Here is an 18,205-nt window from a genome sequence, read left to right as displayed (position 1 = left end):
TGCCTGCGTGCCTTCATCTGTAAAATGGGAATAGTAATATTACCTCATGTGGTTGCTTGGAGGTTTAATGAATTAGTATTTGTTTTTGCCTTGCAGCAGGGCCTAGAACAAAGCGCAACAAACCGTTTGCGTTTTTATTATGAGGATTATTATGGCAAATAAATTCTTAATTGATGCGTTAAAAATCTCTTTCCTGTGTTGTAATTCATTGTTATTTCATATCTAATTTGTGTCCTGTGACAGTAGAAACACAGTATTGGATGACACTGTATTTTATACCCTGTCTTATTTTTTTAACATTTACTAAGCAAATTAAGCTGTAAAGCAAAATTTTAGGGAAAAGCATAAGTTACATCAGAGTAAATGTTTACTCTTGTATCCTCTAATTGTGTGTAGTAGATTGATTTTACGTAATTCCGGTGGAATTAGCTGACTGATATCTAATAGTCTTTTCTAAAAATGTGAGGGAACTATATAACCGTTGCACAGAAAAGATAGTTCTTAAAAATTTAGTATTCATTGATACTTACTTTAAAATTTGAAACACCTTAAGTTCTCCCTGTTATTTCATTGAAATTTTAATGAATATGTAGGGTTTACCAACATTAAATCTGAGTTTTCATTTGCTAGAAAGGAGAATAATGTGAGAAAGGATATAAATGTAAGTTCTTATATTTAATTACCAGTTATTATAATCCAGTATTGAACTTACATGCAGAAAACAGTTAATTGAATGTTGATGTGTTTTATGAGAAAAATAGATTAAACAATATTTATATAAATTTAGTTTGGAAACATTTTGTATTGATTTGTATTTTTAATAACATGTCAAATGAATACTTTTTTACAAAGTATATTTTAAGTGTTTAACATAAAAAATGTATTTTTAAATTACATGGATATTAGTGATGAATTTTCCAAGCTTGATGATGAATTTTCCAAGCTTTCTGTAGGCTCTAATTTTTCTTTAATAACAAAATATTTTACAAAGCTTTTATTTTGTCATATTTAAAAAAAAAAAAACCCTGATCTTTAGTATTTGAAAAAAACAAAACATGAAATTAAGGGTAAAATGTTTTAGTGGTGTTTGTCTTCTGAATATATAAATAATGCAGATTTGAGTAAGCATTTTTCAGTGAAAAATATGTTCCTGTGTTCATTAAATATTTATTAAGCACATTTTATTGCTAGAATCTGTGGCAGTTGCTGGTTTTATATTGATAAACAAATACTTTCTGCACTCAGGTATCTCAATTTCTAGCATGGGAGATGGGTGAAGCAAAGCAAATATGTAATTCCAAAATCTGCTAGGTGTCAGTAAGTGAAGAAATGGATCAAGAGACCAAGGAGCTCTGTAGGATTTAGGTGGCAGTCAGGTGGCTACTTGGAGGGGATACTTTCAAGATGATGTTTCAAGGATAAGGAGCTAAACATATCAAGAATAGGCCGGAAGCATTCTAAGTGGAGAAAATAGCCTCTGAGAAGGCGCGAGCAAGAACCAGTGTAGAGACAGGAAGCAATATGGCTGTAGGATTGTGTCCACTGGGTAGGTACCAACAGATTTGATGGCTGCCTGCATGAATGAATGGCAGCAGAAGGAAAGGACCATTAGTAGAATTGCCCAGTGGCTCTCTCGAACTACAGAATGGTTGTTTCTTCAGTTGCTACACCCTGTGGCTTTTCATTCCATTCCCCTGTGGGCTGGGACTTGTCCTGTTTACCTGTCCCTCCATAGGATTATTAGAAGGATTTAATAATATTTAAAAATATTGAGCTAAAATGGCTGAACACATCTAGAAGTTACCAGGTAGTTGTGAAAATTCAATGGTTGGGAAAATACCTCAGAGACTAATAAGTCTCCTGTGAGCTGAGGTTTTGGTTGAGGCCTTGCTCAGAGAGCCAAGAATAGAGTGTGTCTTTGGTCTTTAGTGCCCGAGAGATGTGGTCAGATGGTGGTATCTTTGACCCCTAAACTGTCTGCCCTGTCTCTTTCTCTTCTCATTTTTCTGTGGATACAAGTGTTATACTCCTGGATGATGCCTCAGACCCCAAACTGTGTATCAGGTTGGTGACGGAATTCTAAGAAAGCTTTGGGAGTCCAAATGGCTGCAGTTAACAACCTTAAGTAAAACATATTAAAGTAGGCTCTAAACTTTCTTCACTCTATGCTTTGGCAGGTTTTGAAACTTGGGATTTAATTTTGAGTTTTCAGAAGTTTTCCTGTCTTGTGCCAACCTTTTTTTTTTTTTTTTTAAGGTACCGATTATTTGAGTTTTAGTCACTGAGGTTTGTCATCTTGCTAAAGGAACTATGCTTGATCATGTCATTCATTGGACAGATTTTTTTTTTTTTTTTTTTTTTTTTTTTTTTTGGTGCCATACTTGTCTCTGTGTCAGTTGCTGATCATGTAGTAAGGGATGAAACACTCTTGGACTTTGTCCTTGGAAAGCATAAGATACGGTGTGGGAGGCAGAATTTGGGCAAGTAAACAAATGTATGTACGTACAGTTAGAGATTGTGCTCTTTGTTAGGAGGAAAAGGAGAGAGTGCTTTGAGAGAGGATAACTTTGTCATCTGCTTTGAATTAGCTCATCAGGGAAGGAATAATTGTGTAGGTAGTATGGGGGATCTCTGAAAGAGAAGTAGTTAGCAAAAGGAATAGAGGGGTAATGGAAGGTTCTAAGATCTCCCTACAGATGTTGATTATTTTTATTCTGAAGTGGAAGGTTATATATACTGTTGAGCTCATCTTACCACCATTCATAATGTACGTAGAATCCACAACAAAATCTTGATTTACAGAATTATTGCTGACATTGTGTGGGAAGATCTGTATTTACCTGACTTCAAGTATGACAGAGATCAACATGACATGAGTACAAAATGATTAATTTGTTCAATGTATTATTATTGTGTGCTTAATATTTCTTATGTTTATAAGTAATATTCATTATGTTTAATGTTTAATGCTGGGAATTAATTTTTTTTAATAATAGACTTTTTTTTTTTAGAGCAGCATTGGTTTACAGGAAAATTAAGCAGAAAGTACAGTTTCCAATTAGCCCCTTGTACATACCCCACTGTACACATTTTCTCATATTATTTACATCTTACATTAATGTAAGATTATTAAAATACTTACATGTTACTGCTTTTTTCAATATAATTTATTGTCAAATTGGCTAACATACAGTGTATACAGTGTGCTTTTGGTTTTGGGGGTAGATTCCCATGGTTCATCGCTTACATACAACACCCAGTGCTTATCCCAACAAGTGTCCTCCTCAATGCCCATCATCCATTTTCCCCTCTCCCCCACCCCACCCCCATCAACCCTCAGTTTGTTCTCTGTATTTAAGAGTCTCTTATGGTTTGCCTCCCTCCCTCTCTTTTTATAACTATTTTTCCCCCTTCCCTTCCCCCATGGTTTGCTGTTAAGTTTCTCAAGTTCCATATATGAGTAAAAAACATGCTATCTGTCCTTCTCTGACTGACTTATTTCACTTAGCATAATACCTTCTTACAGAAACATTGGGTGTTTCTGTAAGAAAACACAGACCAAGAGAAGTTAAAAAGAAGCAGAAAGATGATGAAAAAAGAGCTGACTGGTTAGTTTTGCTTATGATTTCAAAGTCTTTATTTTACTTCATAAGTAATTCGAATGCTTCTATGTGGAAATGTCTGCACTGATCAACTTTGAAACTTTTCTCTCAATTTGATCAGGTTTGCTCTAATTTTATGTGAAGCAGAATAGATCAGTGTGGGAGGCTCACTGTATTTCACTTGAGTGAAATACAAGCTTGAGCTCCCTTTCTGCAGCTCAGAAAACAGCTGGGAAGACAAGGTCTCCATACTTCTAGAAGTTCTTTTTCTATCTTTAAATCTTATAAAAACCACAGAATATTATACCAATCCCTTATTTGAAGCATGTTAGAAAACTACAAAATGGTTGTTATTTACATATTTGTTTACAAATGACTTTATTTAAACAGGAAGTTAGCTCTTATAGATGATCTGTGTTAAAAGCTAAAAGTATCTATATTGTGTCAAGTAGAGAAAAGTCACTTAGAGAATAGGATTATCTCACTTCAGGGAAGGGTTCTGAAAACAAACAAAACAAAACAAAACGAAACCCAAGTGGAAATTGGTTCTTCATTTTTCTCTTAAATAGTCAGAAAAAGTTTTTTTCTTTCCAACCTAAATAGGAAACATGTGATTACATTTTTTGCTTTGTTTCTCATTTTTAGTAATCATTTTAAACTGCATTTGCCTTTCATCGGATTCTTTTTGAAAAATGTTAATATTTTAGTGAATTTTGGATGATTGTAAAGGATTTTGTATACAGGGCTTTTTTCAGCTCATTTGATGAAAATTAAGTAATTTTTATTCAGTTGACAAAGCTTTGTTATTTTAGCAAAATATTGCTAAATGCTCCAAAGCAAAAGTTAAGGTAAAATAAAATAAATGCTATAAGCTTAATGAAGGATGAAAGTTTATATTCTCTTTTTTAAAATATTAATTAACTTTTAAGTAAACTCTACCCCCGGCATGGGAGTAAGAGTCACATGCCCTACCAACTGAGCCAGCCGGGTGCCCCTATATTGTCCTTATTAAAGGGTTATTTCTGTCAGGGAAATGGGTGCAATGATAGTGTTTCTGGCTACACTTTCTTTTGCACTCAGCCTTATGAATGAGGATATTAATACTGGTAACAGGATCATGGCTTTACTTATTCAAATTTTGTATTTGATCTACAATGTTACATTGGTTCTAGATGTACAACATAGTGATTCAACATCTCTGTAAGTCATGCTGTGCTCACCACAAGTGTAGCTACCATCTGTCACCACACAACATTATCACAGTATCATTGACTATATTCCCTCTGCTGTATCTTTTATTCCCATGACCTATTCATTCCATAACTGGAAGCCTGTATCTTTCACTCTCCTTCACCCATTTTACCCATCCTCCTACCCCTCTCCCCTCTGGCAACCATCAGTTGTCTGTTTATGTTTGATTCTGCTTTTTGTTCATTTGTTTTGTTTTTTAGATTCCACATATGAGTAAAATCATAAGGTATTTGTCTTTCTCAGTTTGACTTAGTTCACTTAGCGTAATGTTCTCTAGGTCCGTCCATGTTGTCGGAAATGGCGAGATCTCCTTTTTTATGGCTGCATTATATTCTGTTGTATATATATGTATATGTATACATGTATATGTATACACATGTGCACACACCACATCTTTATCCATTCATCTATGAATGGGCACTTGGGTTGCTTCCATATGTCGGCTGTTGTAAATAATGCTGCAGTAAACATGGGGTGCATATATTTTCCCAGAATCCTGTGGGGTTTTTTTGTTGTTGTTTTTTGGGTTTTTTTTTTTTTTTTGGTTGTTGTTGGTAAATGCTCTGTAGTGGAATTATTCAATCATATGGTATCTTTAATTTTTTGAAGAAACTCCATGCTGTTTTACACAGTGGTTGTACCAATTTACATTTACACCAACAGTGCGCGAGGGTCCCTTTTTCTCCACATCTTCAACACTTGTTATTTCTTGTCATTTTGATTCTAGCCATTCTGCTGTAAGGCAGTATCTCTTTGCAGTTTTGATTCACATTTTCCTGATGATTAGTGATGTTGAACGTTTTTTCTTGTGTCTGTCGGCCATCTGAATATCTTGTTTGGACAAATGTCTATTCAGGTCCTCTTCCCAATTTTTAATTGAATTCTTTGCTTTTTTGGTGTTGAGTTGTGTAAGTTGTTTATACATTTTGAATATTCAGCCTTTACCAGATGTGTGAATTTCAGATATCTTCTCTCATTCAGTAGATTGTCTGTTTTGTTGATAGTTTCCTTCAGTGTGCAAAAGCTTTTTATTTTGATGTAGTCCCAATAGTTTATTTTTGCAATTGTTTCCCTTGCCTTAGGAGACATATCTAGAAAAATGTTCCTATAGCTGATGTTAGAGAAAATACCACCTATGTACTCTTCTAGGATTTTGGTGGTTTCAGGTCTCATATTTAGGTATTTAATCCATTTTGAGCTTATATTTACGTGTGGTACTAGAAAGTGGTCCACTTTCATCCCTTTGCATATAGCTGTCCATTTTTCCCAGCACCATTTATTGAAGAGACTGTCTTTATCCCATTGTATATTCTTGCCTTCTTTGTGGTAGGTTAATTGACCGTATAAATGTGGGTTTATTTCTGGGACCTCTATTCTGTTCCTTTGATCTATGTCTATTTTTGTGCCAGTATCGACAGTATCATTGTTTTAAATACCTATTTTAACTGATTAGGAAGTGTCATTTATGTATTATTAGCTACATACCATTACAAAAACTGTACATTGTCATAGCCTAGTGTTTTCTACACTGATTAACAACAAATAGGAATGTACTCAACACAGTTACATTACAAATGTATTTAAAAGCCAAGTTCATGATACTTGAATGTCCAATAACAATTTCATATGTCTTACAGAAAACGCATGTTTCAGAAGAGATGGGTGAAATTTGATGGCCTTAGCATTTCTTATTACAATAATGAGAAGGTAAGTACATTTTATAGTTCTCAAAGATTGTCTTACACATATAAGATGTATTTCAGTATACTAAGCAAGCAATTCGATTTTTAAGAGCAGGAGTTGGATTATCAACGTGAAAAGAGTTTATGCAGGGTGAAACATTCTTTTCATAGTTTAACTTTTCCTTGACATATACAATTTTGATTAAAAAAATTATACATCCAGCAATTATTTATGGAGTAACTTCTACAAACTATAGGAATTGTGAATGACCTAAGGATGGATAAGAAATGGTCTTTATCCTAGAGAACACTAAAGAATGTTTACCAGAGGATACTACAACTAGGAAATGGCAACAAAGAGAGGTTACTTTGTACTCTGGAAGGGTATAGAAGAAACAAAGAAGGCTTCTTGCATGAGATTTCTTTTGCTATGAGTCTTGACAAAAGAGGAACGTTTGTACATTGAGACTAGAGAGAACAGAACATGCCTATTTAGAGAACAAATAACATGTCCAGGTGGGAAATCAATTTTCTGATTAGAAAATAGAGTATATGAAGGAGAATTGCGGGAGATGAAGCTGAGAAGGTTCTTTGGGGTTAGAGCTCATTGAATATCTTGATGTGAAAGTGGTCCCAGTTTAGTCTTTAGGCAAGTGAGTCTTAACCACATGATACTGTTTTCATCATGTCTTCATTAGGTATGAGACAGTCTGTATTTTTAGATGTGGGCTGAAATATTTGACATGTTATATCTGCACGTGTTTGCCACAGGTTACTTATCTACATATTTATATTTACAAATACATATATTTGCACACACACATATAGTTAGGTAAAACAAAAACTGAAGACGTTAACAGTTGTCAAATCTGGGTGGAGGATATATGGATGTCCATTGTAGAAATCTTTCAACTTCTCTGTGTTTGACGGTTTCCTTAATGAAAAGCTGGAACATACAAATATATCATATTTTTGGTTAATTAAAATCAGGTAGTTTTATAGTCTTAACTACGTACAGTCCCTTAACATACTCATTTAACACATAAGCACATTTTCTTATTTATAGCTTATAACTTAACATTATTTTCTCATAAGGAGATTTTCACTTCCTATTGTGATATTTATGGCTTGAATAGAAACTTAAACTCCCTTGTATATATTTATTTTTCAGTGCTACAGGGCAGAAGAGAATTTGCTTTTAGATAGAAAGTAGCATACACTTACATGCTACAATATTAAGAACAATAGAAAGCTTAGAGAAGTATTTAATTATTTGGTTTCACTTTGCAGAGATCCAAATAAAGCATCAAATAAATTTGAACACACTTTTTAAAAAATGTTTATTTATTTATTTTGAGAGTAAGAGAGTATGTATGCACAAGCAGGGTAGGGGCAGAGAGAGGGAGAGAGAATTCCAAGCAGGTTCTGTGATGCTAATGTAGAGCCCGACGTGGGGCTCGATTGCACGAACAGAGTGAACCACTCAGGTGCCCCTAAACACACCTCTTGGAGGTTTGCAGGATGGTGGGATAAATATTTTTTGAAAACTGTTTTTTTTGCTTCAGCTATTGTTTTTAGTTTGCTTGTACATTTGAACGTTGAGACTTCCTGTGCCAGTGGTGGGTATGATGTGGTCTCTGTGGCTGAATCTGACCTCTAGTTTTTTTCAGCAGCCGTGCCATTCTCTGGTTTGATGGAAATGAGGGGAAGTCTATTCAGGAGGAGACAGGCTTCCATGCCATGAGGCTCTATTGGCAGTGGTCTCATGATCTCCATTTGGGAAAGAGAATTTCTGGTATCTGTGTCCAACTGGACTCATTTCTGTTTGTCCTTTAAAAGCTCATCTCAGGGTTCCTGTGTGGGTCAGTCGGTTAAGCGCCAGACTTTGGTCAGGCCATGATCTCACAGTTCGTTGAGTTTGAGCTGCGTGTTGGGCTCTGTGCTGACATCTTGGAGCCTGGACCCTGCTTTGGATTCTGTGTGTGTCTCTCTCTCTGCCCCTCCCCTGCTTGAGTGCGCTCTCTCTTGCTCTCTCTCAAAAAATAAACATTAAAAAAAAATTTTAAGCTCATTTCAGCTGCAGTGAGATGAGTGCCTGTCACATTTTTATATATTGATACAATGAAATAATGCAGCCTTGGTTTGAAATTGTGATAAAAAGTTCATGTTAAAAATAACGTTTATAAATTCTCTAACTTAACAATTTTTTAAAAATTTGAATCATTTTCTGTGGCATTTCATTCCTTTACTATCCAGATGATTGGTTTCATCTTGGCAAAAAATAAAAACATTGGAATGTTGCCTAAAAGGAGATATGGTTTCCATTGTGACCCTCTTGCAGAAGAGTGGATTGGGTTGGAGGACTGGGAAGAGGGCGTTTTTTTTTTTTTTTTTTTTTTTCCAACGTTTTTTTTTTTTTTTTTTTTTTTTTTTTATTTATTTTTGGGACAGAGAGAGACAGAGCATGAACGGGGGAGGGGCAGAGAGAGAGGGAGACACAGAATCGGAAACAGGCTCCAGGCTCCGAGCCATCAGCCCAGAGCCTGACGCGGGGCTCGAACTCACAGACCGCGAGATCGTGACCTGGCTGAAGTCGGACGCTTAACCGACTGCGCCACCCAGGCGCCCCGGAAGAGGGCGTTTTAAGGCCAGTGTCCAGAAGGCGCAGGTGTGGCAATTGCTGCTGTCTCAGATGAGTGTGTAGTTTTACTGGGCACGTGCACCCAGTAGTTAGGCTTTTCAGTGTTTTAAAGGTGCAACCGAGGAGTGTGTGGTTGGGCACACCTGTGCATTTTCCCTGGTTTTCTTTCCCTTTTGTCAATGCTGCTCAGTCACATCTCTGCAAGAACGTTTCCATTGTATTGCTGAAAATGGCATTATCCCAACAGCCCTGATATCTTGTCACCTGCCAAGAAATCTAACTCACCCCTATTCTCACTCAGCTGTGGGCAGAATTGCCCTGTGGTCGTTTCATTGTCTGGAAGTGGTAGGAGATAAGTGACAGACTTGACCTTGATATCTGTCTGTTATGGGCTCAAGGGATGCTTTACAATTTCTGTCCTTAAGGAAAATTTTGCACTCTGAAAAACACAATCATTCTGAGCCTGTTGTCTTTTTTCTCCTCTACATTGTCTTATCATGTGTTGTTAGAAGTGAATGTAAAATCAACTTATGTAGTATTAAAAATTATGAGATTTCTTGGGATCTCAGATGATAAATGAGCCATTAGAGAAACTATAACTTCCTGAGGTTAAAGAGACATGATAATTAGCTTGTTAAGTACATTTTTATCACTCCGGGGGAATTTATTTTTCTGTTCCTCTTACAGAGTACTTACCTGTTAAATATGCTACTATTATGGGCATGTGGGCGGGTTACTTTTTTGAAGGAACTGTTTTTTAATCTCGTTAAGCAGATCTAGAGGAAGGAAAATTTCCTTGTTAATGATAACATTTTAACTCAACAAATGCTTAATCATCTCACTGGAGATATGTTTTTATAAGCTTCTGTGATTTTTAAGCAAAGTAAGATTTGAGGATGGATCACCTTAGAGCTGAAGTGTAAATGTTTTTGGACTTTGTATTCTCAGTCTGCTCTCTGCCACTATAGATGTGTAGCCAGAGAGGTCCTCGAGCTGTCCCCAAAGGTACTATGCTCTTTCCCACATCTGAGGTTCCTGACACTGGGGAGACACTTTCCCACTTTTCTTATTCCTGTAGCACCACGTGGTCTAGTCTTGCCTAGTATTGCCATCATAACCCACCTGCATTTATTGGGGTTCCTTTAAGCCCGTCAGTCACGTATTTCTTTGCGTGACTTTGTTCAGTGGTGTCTGGGTACACACTGTGGGGAACGTGAGCGTATCTTTCTTCCTGTATTTTCACCTGCATGTTTTTGCGCTTTCATCTGAACGTTCTGAACCGTTGCCATCCATCAGAATCCTGTGTAAACTTCAAGATCCATTTTTTTATCCCCCTCAATGAAGCCTTTTAAAATTTATTCCAACTATGACATTTGCACAATAACATGCAAGGAAGATTAGAAGTAAAAGAAGCTGGGGCGCCTGGGTGGCGCAGTCGGTTAAGCGTCCGACTTCAGCCAGGTCACGATCTCGCGGTCCGTGAGTTCGAGCCCCGCGTCAGGCTCTGGGCTGATGGCTCGGAGCCTGGAGCCTGTTTCCGATTCTGTGTCTCCCTCTCTCTCTGCCCCTCCCCCGTTCATGCTCTGTCTCTCTCTGTCCCAAAAATAAATAAAAAACGTTGGGAAAAAATTTAAAAAAAAAAAAAAAAAAAAAAAAAAAAAGAAGTAAAAGAAGCTGAAAGTAGGGAGGCAAATCAGGGGAGTATGCAGTAAATCAGACATTAATTTATCTGGGTGTAGGCTGTGTAGGCCAGTGGAAGTGTTAAAAATGAATTTAGAAAAATATGAAAAATGAGCTGTCAGAGTTTGATATGATTGTGATTGATTGGTCATAGAATTCATTCATTGAGAAAATACTTCGACAGTGCTGATTATGTGAAAGGTATGAGGAAAATAGACATATGACCCACAGTGTCTTTGGGGAGACTATTAATCAAATGATCACACAGTAGATATAAAAATCACCATTTGAATTGTAGTTAGTAATTGCTATTAAGGACAAACGCAGGTTGCTCTTAGCCTAAATTAAGGTTATCTGACCAGGTGAAAAGAGACTGGTCAGAAAACATTTCTTCTGGAGCATCTATTTATGCTGAAATGTGAAGGATGTAGAGGGAGTAACTATGTGAAGCTGGATTTGGACAACATTCCTTGAAGAACAGAGTAAGAAAAGGCACTGTATTGGGCAGAAACATGGTGTGTTAGAACCGCAAAGAAGGCTCATGTGACTGGAGAGAGTCCGAGAGTAGAAGGGAGGAAGTTGGTATGTCGCTATAGAGAGAGTCCTGAATTATGCGGGTGCAAAGGATTGACACGAATCAAAGACTATTTAAGACTGACTAGAAGAGCGAGATTTAATGAACAGGTTACAGAGGGGAAGGGTATGTTTTCAGGAGATGATTTAAAGTGTGAGGTGCTTATGGGATAGTTATATATACAATTGACGACTTGAAATATGGGGCTGGAGTTGACCGAACAGATTTGAGAATTTTCCTCAGAAAGTTGGTAGCTGAAAGTTGGTAAGAAGGGATTTTTTTTTTAGAAAATATAAAAAACAAAAACAAAAAAATATACACAAAAAACCCCCAAACAAACAAAAAGGAAAACCAGGAGAAGAAAAGCTGCCTTGTACTTACTTCTTGACATCCTTCTTTTTCTGTGAGGTTGCCCGCTCAACATCTTCAATTACAGTTCAGATATCTTATCAGTTTTGGCTGTGTGAGGGGATGTGGGAAAGCTTTTGTGGCATTGGCATTTTAAATGGTGTTGAATGCATAGAGTTTTGATGTGTACATATAGTAGTCAGGGATGGCAGATTGGAGCAGAGGCATTGGAAGCGAAGAAGCCAACAAAGGAGTAAGAGGGAAATAGGATAGTATAGTGTATCTTGTCAACTGGCAGAGGATAACCTCCCAGTAGAACACCATGTTGCTGACGGTGACTGTTCCTTACCTCTCTGGTATGCATGGCAGAAGTTTGCCACTGAGAGGAATATGACCTTGGCACTTGTTCTCTGCATGGAATGGTTTAAATTAAAAAAAAAAAGTTCAATTTTATGAGAGAGAGAGAGACAGAGCGCAAGCAGGGGAGGGGCAGCAGAGAGAGACACACACAGAATCCTAAGCAGACTCCAGGCTCTGAGCTGTCAGTACAAGAGCCTCACGTGTTGCTTGAACTCACGAACTGCTGGATCATGACCTGAGCCAAAGTTGGATGCTTAACCAACTGAGCCACCAAGGTGCCCCTTTAAAAAATTTTTTTTATTTTTTTTTTATTTTTTAATATATGAAATTTACTGTCAAATTGGTTTCCATACAACACCCAGTGCTCATCCCAAAAGGTGCCCTCCTCAATACCCATCACCCACCCTGCCCTCCCTCCCACCCCCCATCAACCCTCAGTTTGTTCTCAGTTTTTAACAGTCTCTTATGCTTTGGCTCTCTCCCACTCTAACCTCTTTTTTTTTTTTTTTTTTCCTTCCCCTCCCCCATGGGTTTCTGTTACGTTTCTCAGGATCCACATAAGAGTGAAACCATATGGTATCTGTCTTTCTCTGTATGGCTTATTTCACTTAGCATCACACTCTCCAGTTCCATCCATGTTGCTACGAAAGGCCATATTTCATTTGCCCCTTTAAAAAATTTTTTTAATGTTTATTTATTTTTGAGAGAGAAAGAGAGAGCATGAGCAGGAGAGGGGCAGAGAGAGAGGGAGACACAGAATCTGAAGTAGGTCCCAGGCTCTGAGCTGTCAGTGCAAGAGTCTGACACGGAGCTGGAACTCACGAACCACAAGATCATGACCCGAGGCGAAATCTGCATGGAATGGTTTAATTTTTTTTTTTTTTTTTTTCCTAACAAGTTGCTTCAGATACTTTGGGGTCTGCTCAAAAATGAGGGTTCCATGAATACTGGTGTAAATAGTAGAAGAAGCCCCATAAAGATGTGTTCAAATTCTTCTGATATTTAAGATCTTTCGAAATGTGTCCTTTGATGTAAGTTTCCAGATTCACCTCTTTTGACTCTACACTGTGGATCCTCTTATTTCTCTCCTTACACCTCTATTATTAATGCTGTCTAACTGGTTATCTGGTAAACTTAAGGTTTCTTCAAGTCAGGCTCTAATATCATTATGTCTGTGAAAACACATCTGATCTCTTTTAAGCAGAACTGAGAGTTCCACATCTTTGTGCATGTATATTCCATGGTTTGTGCTCAGTTTTAAACTTTTCTTTCATTACATTAGCTGGGCTTTCATTTTGAGACTCCTTGAATGTATAAATACTATTTGGAATTTTCTTCTTTTTAAAATTTTTTTAACATTTATTTATTTTTGAGACACAGAGAGAGAGTGTGCGCACACATGAGCGCGAGCAGGGGAGGGGCAGAGAGAGAGGGAGACACAGAATCCAGAGCAGGCTCCAGGCTTCAGGCTCCGACTGTGAGCACAGAGCCCAGTGCAGGTCTCGACCTCACGAACCATGAGATCATGACCTGAGCCAAAGTCAGCTGCTTGACTGACTGAGATGCCCAGCTGCCCCTGGAATTTTCTTTCCAACACGAGGCCCAGTAAATATTACACACTTAATAGCTAAATAGCTGAAATGGTGGGGTGGTCATTGTGATGAATGGTGTTGGTGGATCCAGAAAAATGAAGACAGAGAAAGCTACCAAGAGTCTTCAGGATGATCTTCTTGAGCAAATTGATAAAATGTAAATGCCAGTTGCATACAGCCCCAGTTGTAATACGTATGTGCCAATTGCAAACAGTCCTATCCATCTTTTTAATTCTTTCGTCTTTTTTATTGGGGAATTACAGGTAAAGTGATGCAGTTGTGTTATTAAGATAATGATTAGAATCATTGAGTAATATATTTAATATAATCCAGCAATCTGGGGTTTGAGATACATTTTGTTCACAATGTGTAATAGCAGTAGTTTTGAAATAGTTTAGTTACAGTACCCATTATGGCCAGCAGATGCCTGCAAACACCATAAAATCATTTTGAAGATATTGTTTTAAAAAACATAGTGTTGGTTCTTGGAACTGTATATTGCTGGTCTAGTACAATTGTGTTTGATTCTTTGCCTTTTATTTTTAATTCCAGATGAGAAAATTGAAAAGATATCTTACTTGAAAGGGCCACTTAATATTTTCCTTTCTGAGGTGTTAGGTGTGAATGAGGATATATATACTATTTGTATGTCATCTAAAAAATTTAGATTAAAATTATGAAAGAGAAGCAGCTGTAAATATGCTACCATTCTATTTCTGATAAGGTCATGAGAATTGCATTTTAATTTGTCTTATTTATTTTTTTCTCTAACGAACACAGGAGAAGTATTCAAAAGGAATAATTCCTCTTTCTGCTATATCTACGGTACGAGTTCAAGGAGACAACAAATTTGAAGTTGTTACAACACAAAGAACTTTTGTTTTTAGAGTAGAAAAAGAAGGTAAGATTAGTTTTTTATCTTTGTAAGAACACTCAGACATTAATTTCTGACCAATCAGAAGATTGATAAACCAATTAAGCTGCAAATGTCAAGAAATCTTTAAATATGTTACTTTTGAATAATTTACATTTTATGTTCTTTTGAATGCCCTAATAAACAAGTTGACAAGTCATTTGTTTTTCACTATTCTTGCGTGCGGCAAATACTTAGGATCTACTAAGTGACAAGAATTCCTCTAAATTCTGGATATATGGCAGTGGAAAAAAAAAGTAGGCAAAAATCTCTGCTCCTGGAGTCCATGTTTTAACTGTTGTTTTGATAATGCAGAGTAGTTATTTGATATGCAAAAACATTTTTCTAACTATTAAAAGTTGGTTTTATGGAAGTTTCCTTAGGCAGGTTTAACTGAACACATGTCATACTAACACAGATTTTGGAACATCTTTTATATTTTTTAAAATTCTTTTTACCTTCATCATCTGCTATAGGTCAGTTGATGGTGAAAATTAGATGGCATGTAGTTGGGTTGTGGATGGAGTCATTTTAAATCCTTAGATCTTTTCTGACTTTTGGAGGTGGGAAGGAGGGAGAGCCGGGAGAGCTAAGAGTTCTCTGTTGTATGCTTTGACTATCAATATATCATTACTATATATTGTAACATACTCACTGCTTTTAAATAATATAGGTAAAGCCATCTTCATTAATTAAAGAATTATAATTTTAATTTATTGTAAAGGTTTTATTTTAGTATAGATTATAGCTCAGCTTGATTTTGAAAGTACTTCTTGGTACTTAATTGAATAATGATGATATGGAGAACTTACTAAATACTTGTGCTTCATTTTTCACAATGATCTTGTGAGAGATGTAGGTGTTACAATTGCTCAATTTTACACATCACAATTTACATCTTTATAAACTATAACAATATTAGCTATATTGGGGGCAGTATTTGTCTTTTTTATACTGCTAGATTCCTAGAACATATACCAGTGCATGGCAAATGAATGAGTGAATCATTCATTCAATGAATGAATGAAAACATTCAATGAATCTTATATATTCCTAGAAAGCTTTCATTATTCCTTGGGATAATCAGTAACTCATAAATTCCAGCTGCTGTTCACACTGAAGCAGCTTTTTTTCACTGTGAATCACTAGCCATTTGTGAGATCAACTCAGTGGTTTCTGATGGTATTTTAAAAAATCCCCCCAAAACAGAAAAACAAACGTGGAATAGAATAAGAACTATCAAAGTGCCTCGCTTGAAGTTAGCATTGTATTGTGAGAGCTACCTAGGTATCTATTGTACATACATAATGGAAAGAATGTTTCTTACTTGACTTGCTATTTAAAAAGGCATTGAGAGCTATAGTCTAGGGAAGGGGTTGGCAAAACATGGCTTATAACCTAAATCTGACCTCTGCTTGTTTTTGTAAATAAAACCTTTTAGATCAGAGCCACTGTCGTTCATTTACATATTGTCTGTGGCTGCCCTTGTGCCTCAGACAGCACTGAGTAGTTGCAGAGTGTATGGCCAGGAAAGCCTAAGAAACTCTCTTCTCGACTGGATATCCTGAGGATCTTTCCTTATGCTTTGGTTTCCTCTGCCCAGAAGGTGACTGTTTCTTTCAGGTGCTTATCACTTTCCCCTTGGCTTCTCAAAACGAATTTCACATATGCCACATAACTTGCGTGTTAAGACAGACCATACTAAATAAAGCTTCCAACCTGTGTGGAAATCTGTTTAGCCATATTTACTTACTGTAGTTAAAAGTTAAACAGACACATTTAAGTAGAATATATCAACCCACACGTTTCAAAGTTACATGTTTACAATCAACCAATGTCCTTCTGTGATATGTAGTTCATGTGTAGTTCATATATCACATAATTGATACATAAATAGTATAATTGCAGTCAAACTTTGGTATAAATTATTATTTGTTAAATAAGTCTTAGGTCTCTAAGTTTTAAAAGCATGAAAATACTGCTTCAGTAAAAACTGAGACTATCCAAATGGAATTACTGAGTAAGTTATTTTCATTGAAAGTCATTTTTACGTAGTAACTAACATTTTTAAAGCTAGATATACGTAGATGTGTGTGTGTGTATGCATATATGTGTAAATGGTGTATGTGTGTCTATGTATTTAGTATGGAACCTTCAACAAGATGCTAAGTATGTTTTCTTGTTTTTTTTTCTCCTTTCCTGAATACAAATGGTTGATTATTTTTTACTTTCTGGGAATTGAGAAATCAACCTTAGTGGCTTATGAAATATTTGACTTAATGAACTTTAAGCCAGATGAAACTTTACTTCAGTCTAATGAAGAAGCAAGATGAAAGTTGAGAACACAAAGGGAAAATGGTTCGACATCATAGCAGAAATGAATTCTCCATTTTTGATGAGAAGGTTCTGAAAATCCTATGTACAACAGCTACCCTGTCTCCCCTGTAACCAGTGTCCCTATTTCTAAACTGCTGCATTGCCCACTGGCATTTCTTACATAGGTTACAGTTTGGCAATTTTTTCCCACAAAGTTTCAAAGGCTTCAATTCCCCCATGTTTCTTAGTGCGGTATTGTCATGCTCTTAGTTGAAAGTGAATTATATTGAGGTAATAGCATTTTGTAAATACTCTTCCTAAAATAAAAAATTTAGTCGGATTCCTTTGGAATTGGCCAGAGGGTCATAACCGCTGATGATCTTTCCAGTCTGTATTCCCTGGCACCTGTGGCCACACATACAGATGCGGTACTTCAAAAAGAAGGTGATGTTTTGAGTCGGCAGTTTGCATCCTTAGAAAAGGGCTTAAGAATTCTGAGTGGTCGTCATTTGTGTTCCTGGGCCATTTTCAGTACTGGCGATCAGCCGTAGGCTCATGTTCCTGTCCACCTAAGCTAATTCTAAACCTCTGGGAGGCAGGCAGCTGTTTTTCCTTTCGACTCTGTTTCCAGACAGCATTTTACAGCCCTCCAGTGGCAGCAATGATACTGAAAGCTTATTTATTTATTATTTGTTTTTTAAATTTTTATTTTTTTAACGAACATTTGGGTTAGAAACATATGTTTCTCTCAGTTATTTTGGACAAGTAGACTTACCTGCCTTGAAATAGTCAATGTTTTTAGAAGTGAGTCATGGAGCATTAACTGGCTGGAGTGAGAGCCAGGGGAATTATAAGTTCTTCACTGTCAGGGCAGCTGGAATGGCTCAGTCGGTTAAGTGTCCTACTCTTGATTTTGACTCAAGTCATAGTCTGACGCTTCATGGGATCTAGCCCCACATCGGGCTCTGCTCTGACACTATGAAGCCTGTTTGGGATTCTCTATCTCTGCCTCTCTGTCCCTCCCCTGCTCTCTCTTTCTCTTTCAAAATAAAAAAATAAACTTAAAAAAAAAGTTCTCCATTGTATAGTGGATTATCATACTAGGTCGCAAACTGTGGAGTCATTCTTGAATCTTTTCCTTTCATATCTCGCATCCAGTCCATCAGCACATCTGATCATTTCGACTTTGGAAATATGCCTGCATTCTTAATTCTCAAAACCTCTGTCATTACGACTCTAATGCAAG

General features: G+C 36.7%; 1 protein-coding gene across 2 annotated transcripts in view; it reads left to right on the top strand.

The window, feature by feature from the left end:
- The window catches only part of ARAP2 (ArfGAP with RhoGAP domain, ankyrin repeat and PH domain 2), a 188,477-nt gene that overhangs the window by 36,110 nt on the left and 134,162 nt on the right, over positions 1-18,205 (top strand). For both annotated transcript variants that reach the window (XM_078446218.2, XM_078446219.2), the window contains exons 7-8: positions 6,491-6,560; positions 14,511-14,631. In XM_078446218.2, coding sequence (XP_078302344.1) covers positions 6,491-6,560; positions 14,511-14,631 — 191 coding nt within the window. The remainder of the gene's footprint in view (positions 1-6,490; positions 6,561-14,510; positions 14,632-18,205) is intronic.

Source organism: Panthera onca, chromosome B1, assembly GCF_046562875.1.
Source record: "Panthera onca isolate mPanOnc1 chromosome B1, mPanOnc1 haplotype 2, whole genome shotgun sequence".
Lineage (NCBI taxonomy): Eukaryota > Metazoa > Chordata > Mammalia > Carnivora > Felidae > Panthera > Panthera onca.
Note: the sequence above shows the minus strand (reverse complement) of the source record. Positions and strands in the feature narration are given on the sequence as shown.